The 3658-nt window shown below is 64.9% G+C and overlaps 2 protein-coding genes across 3 annotated transcripts in view; both read left to right on the top strand.

The window, feature by feature from the left end:
• The window catches only part of WBP2 (WW domain binding protein 2), a 7079-nt gene extending 6453 nt beyond the window's left edge, over positions 1 to 626 (top strand). For both annotated transcript variants that reach the window (XM_077754677.1, XM_077754670.1), the window contains 2 exons: positions 258 to 334; positions 439 to 626. In XM_077754677.1, the coding sequence (XP_077610803.1) occupies positions 258 to 334; positions 439 to 492 (131 nt within the window). In that variant the 3' untranslated portion in view covers positions 493 to 626. The remainder of the gene's footprint in view (positions 1 to 257; positions 335 to 438) is intronic.
• A 1905-nt stretch (positions 627 to 2531) lies between these two features.
• The window catches only part of LOC144223862 (protein unc-13 homolog D), a 13861-nt gene continuing 12734 nt past the window's right edge, over positions 2532 to 3658 (top strand). Inside the window, exons 1-2 of the mRNA XM_077754658.1 lie at positions 2532 to 2805; positions 3491 to 3526. Coding sequence (XP_077610784.1) covers positions 2689 to 2805; positions 3491 to 3526 — 153 coding nt within the window. The 5' untranslated portion in view covers positions 2532 to 2688. The remainder of the gene's footprint in view (positions 2806 to 3490; positions 3527 to 3658) is intronic.

Here is a 3658-nt window from a genome sequence, read left to right as displayed (position 1 = left end):
CCCCCAGCTCTCTTCCCCAGCTAGCCATGTGCCCGGGGGCAGGGGAGGTCCCCCTCTGTTGTCTTGTCATCTACCCACCTGGTGGGATCACGGCCAGGAGAGAGAGGGGGGCAAAGGAACTGGAAAGGACCGGGCCGGGCGGCTGCGGGGGGAGCGACGCCTGGCGGGGGGCTCGTGCGTCAGCGCAGCCCCAGGGGCAGCTGGAGGAGGCGAGGGCTTGTCGCTGGGCCTCACCCCAGGTGTGTTTGCTCCCGCAGCTGAAGCCAAGGCTGCGGAAGCGGCTGCCAGCGCCTATTACAACCCGGGCAACCCGCACAACGTGTACATGCCCACGGTGAGCAGGGTGGTGCGCAGGCGGCCGGGTGCAGGGCGTTAGGGTGGGCAGACCTGGTCTTGTTGCGAGCCTTCTAATGCGCTCTTTCTTCCTTCCTTCCGTAGAACCAGCCTCCACCACCTCCCTACTACCCTCCGGAAGATAAGAAGACCCAGTAGACCCCTCCCACCCCTGCCTCCCACCCCTCGTCACTCTTCCCTTCCCTTCCCCTTGGGGCTGAGACTGGGGTTTGGGGGGTGATGGAAGGGCCTTGTTCTTCCTCCAGCTCTGATTATAAACCACTTCCCAGGGACTGGTGTTGAGGGAAGGGGGCCCCCCCGACTCGGAGCCGCGCCTCCCAGCTTCCCAAGCTCGCTCAGAGCCCACGGCGCCGCTCGGTTGTGCTTCCCTGTCGCCGCCTCCGGGGCTCCGTGCGGGAGCGTCCACCTCGTTCCTGTCTTGCTCTAGTAGCTTCTCCCCACGGAGACTCTCTGGCCGCCTCCTGTGCCGCAGTCCAGCTCCCTCGTTTTGGAATCCACTTTATACTCAGCCTTGTGAACTCCCTCAGACCAGCTTTGCGTCTTCCTGGGGGCCCCCGCCAGGCCCCCCTCACATTCCCTACACTCTGGTCTGTGCCTAACCGTGGAAACGGGACTGTCAGCCCACGTTCCAGCCCCGGTCGCGCTCCTCTCCCCTCCCTGTCCTGTCCTGGGTCNAGGGGGGATGGGGGGGAGGGGGTGGGCCGCATCAGGACCCGGCCGCTGCGACGAGGAGGGAGCCCACTGCTTGTGGGAGCGTTCTTGGCATTGGTTTCCCTTTGCCTTCTCTCTCTTCTCTCTAGAAGGGGCTTCTTGGACTGGATGCATGTTCTTCCCATCATGCTGTTCAGGGGCCACTGGTTGGGCTGGAACAAAGGCCCTGACCCCTGGGGCCTGGCCTGAGCCTGTGTGCTGACCGTGACCGCCCACCAGCCCCTCACCCTGCCCTCTTCCCTTTAAGCTTCATGCCTAATTGGTGATAAGCCCCTGGATGCACTAAAATTTGCTCTCATTTGCTTCTGGACTGGCCGTGAAGTGAGGAGATGGTTATTTAAAGAGAATTCCCTATTTATTTGACAAAACGACAACCACCACCACCACCAGTTAATATATTAATGTGAAATAAACCCTGTTTGCACCTTGATTTGTTTGCTGAAAATGTAAAATAGTAAAAATGAAGTGACTGGACCTTTCTGGCTCTGTGTGATGACCTGCGAGAGCTCTTGGGGAGAGAACAGTCTGGCTGCTGAGGGCCCCGGGGAGACTCTTCCCTCCCCGTGTGAGAGCCCCCGTTCCCACAGTGCACTGGGGCCCGGGACCACTGAGGCCTCCCACGGCTCCATTCCATGGTGGTTACTCAGCAACTCTGCCCACCCACGGGGGCCCCTGGGGCCGCCCAGCCCCTGCGCTGTGCTCCCCGCCGCATGGAAGGGTGCCTGTGGGAGGAACACGTCAGGTGATCCCTCCTGTGTGCTCCTTCTTGTGAACCTCCGTGCTTGGGAGCAGGGAAGAGCCAACCTCCATGCCCAGGCCTGCAGCGCCCTGGCCCCTGGCCTGGAGGAAGGCCATGGGCAAGGCATTGGTGCATCTGGGAGCTCTGAGGAAACCCAGCACTGGAGGGTCCTACTTTCTAGTCCCTTCTTGGACTGCACCGCCTCTCCAGCCTCTTCCTCTGGCCAGCCCCGCCCAGGAGTCCCTGGGGTTGGCTAACCCCCTACAAGGGCATGTGAAGGGAGCACTCTCTTGACCGTCCTTGTGGGGGCAGGGGCACCAGGGCCAGCTCCGCCCAGTACAGTTTGGCCCAGTCACCTTGGTGGAATGTCACCTGTGGGGTGGAGCAGGCTGAGGAGTTGGCTGCCTGCCCTCTGGGGAGATGCCTCTCTGGAGCCCCCACCCTGGGCTCTGCCCACCCCCACCCTAGGTCTGTGAGTGAGAGAACCCCACTAACGCCAGGCGGCTCCCCTCAGCCCTTGGCCCAGCTGAGTGCTCACTCGGGAGGGGGCGGGGTGGCGCTGATGCCCCCTGCTGGGGGGGTGCTGGACCCCTCCCCCCCCTCCAGGGGCCTCTGTGGGAGGGTGGGGTGGGGCCGGGCCCGCCCACTGGGTCCACCTGCCTCCAGCCCGGGGAGAGTTCTTCCCAGGATCCCAGCCGGGCGGGAGGGAGAAAGGTGCAGCCCTCAGAGATGGTGAAACCCTGGCCGGAACCTCCCCCCACCCGCTGGCCCCCACCCCTCCCTGGTGCAGGGTGGCACCCTGTGCTCTTTGCATAATCCTGTGGCTTTGCTATCTTCACCCTGCGGCAGCAGCTCGGCAGAGGGGAAGGGCAGAGCAGGCCACCATGGCGACACTCCTCTCCCACTCCCAGCGGCGCCCTCCCCTCTTACGCCAGGCCATCAAGATAAGGCGCCGCAGGGTCAGAGATCTGCAGGATCCCCTGCCCCGAACGGCTCAGGAGGTAGGAGTGACCTCAGTGAAGAGAGTGGCCAGGGTGCGGCTCTGTGATCTCAGGGTGGGGGCTCCGCCTCTCGCGGGCTGGGGCTGAGGATGCGGTCCCCTTCCCTGTAGTGGCACCTGGGCAGGGCCTTCTGGGCTGGCAGACCGCGGTCTGCCGTGTGTTCCCTGGGCCATCCTGGGCCTTGGGGCTGGGGCTCTGCTCTGAGCTCCAAAGGCACCAGCTCTGTTCGGGAGTGGCCCTGCTGTGGGCTGGGCTGCTCAGGGGGAGGGGGGCCGGCTGAGCAGCCCCCAGGTCTGCTTGGCATGAGCCTCAGTCTCCCACCTCCACTGCTGGGCCTCACTTCCGCCGCTGGGGTGCGAGCGTGGCCGCCCCGATAAGCGGTGCTGCTTCCTCTGGGGAAGGAAGGGAGGTTGGGGCCACGGGTGCCGCGAGCTCACCCTGCTGGGGCAGCCGAGCACCGATGGACCTCAGCCGCGGCCGGCCGGGGGACCAGGAAGACGGCCCGGGGCCCGAACTCCCCGGAGGCCTGCCGTGGGAACAGGTGTGCGGCCCTGGTGGGTTGGAGGCCGGGAACTGGGGACCCCGCAGCCCGAGGCCTGGGCCTGCTCGGTAAGGAGTTGTTCCTGCTGTCTGAGCCCTGGTCCGGGCCTCGGGGACACCCTGTCTTTTCACCTTGCTCCCCCAGATCGAGCCCCCATCCCACCACTTCTCCCCTGAAGAGGTAAGAATGGGAGGACTGGGGAGGCAGTGAGGGGCTGAGAGGCAGCCCCGCACCCTTCGGAAGGCACTGCTCCTGGGCCACTGGCCAAGGCTGATGGCAACAGCGGGGGGTGGGGGTGGGGACTTCTGGGTC

The sequence above is a fragment of the Crocuta crocuta genome, unplaced genomic scaffold (assembly GCF_008692635.1).
Source record: "Crocuta crocuta isolate KB4526 unplaced genomic scaffold, BGI_CrCroc_1.0 scaffold50, whole genome shotgun sequence".
In the NCBI taxonomy this organism is placed as follows: Eukaryota; Metazoa; Chordata; class Mammalia; order Carnivora; family Hyaenidae; genus Crocuta; species Crocuta crocuta.
This window is presented reverse-complemented; position numbering and strand designations above follow the sequence as displayed.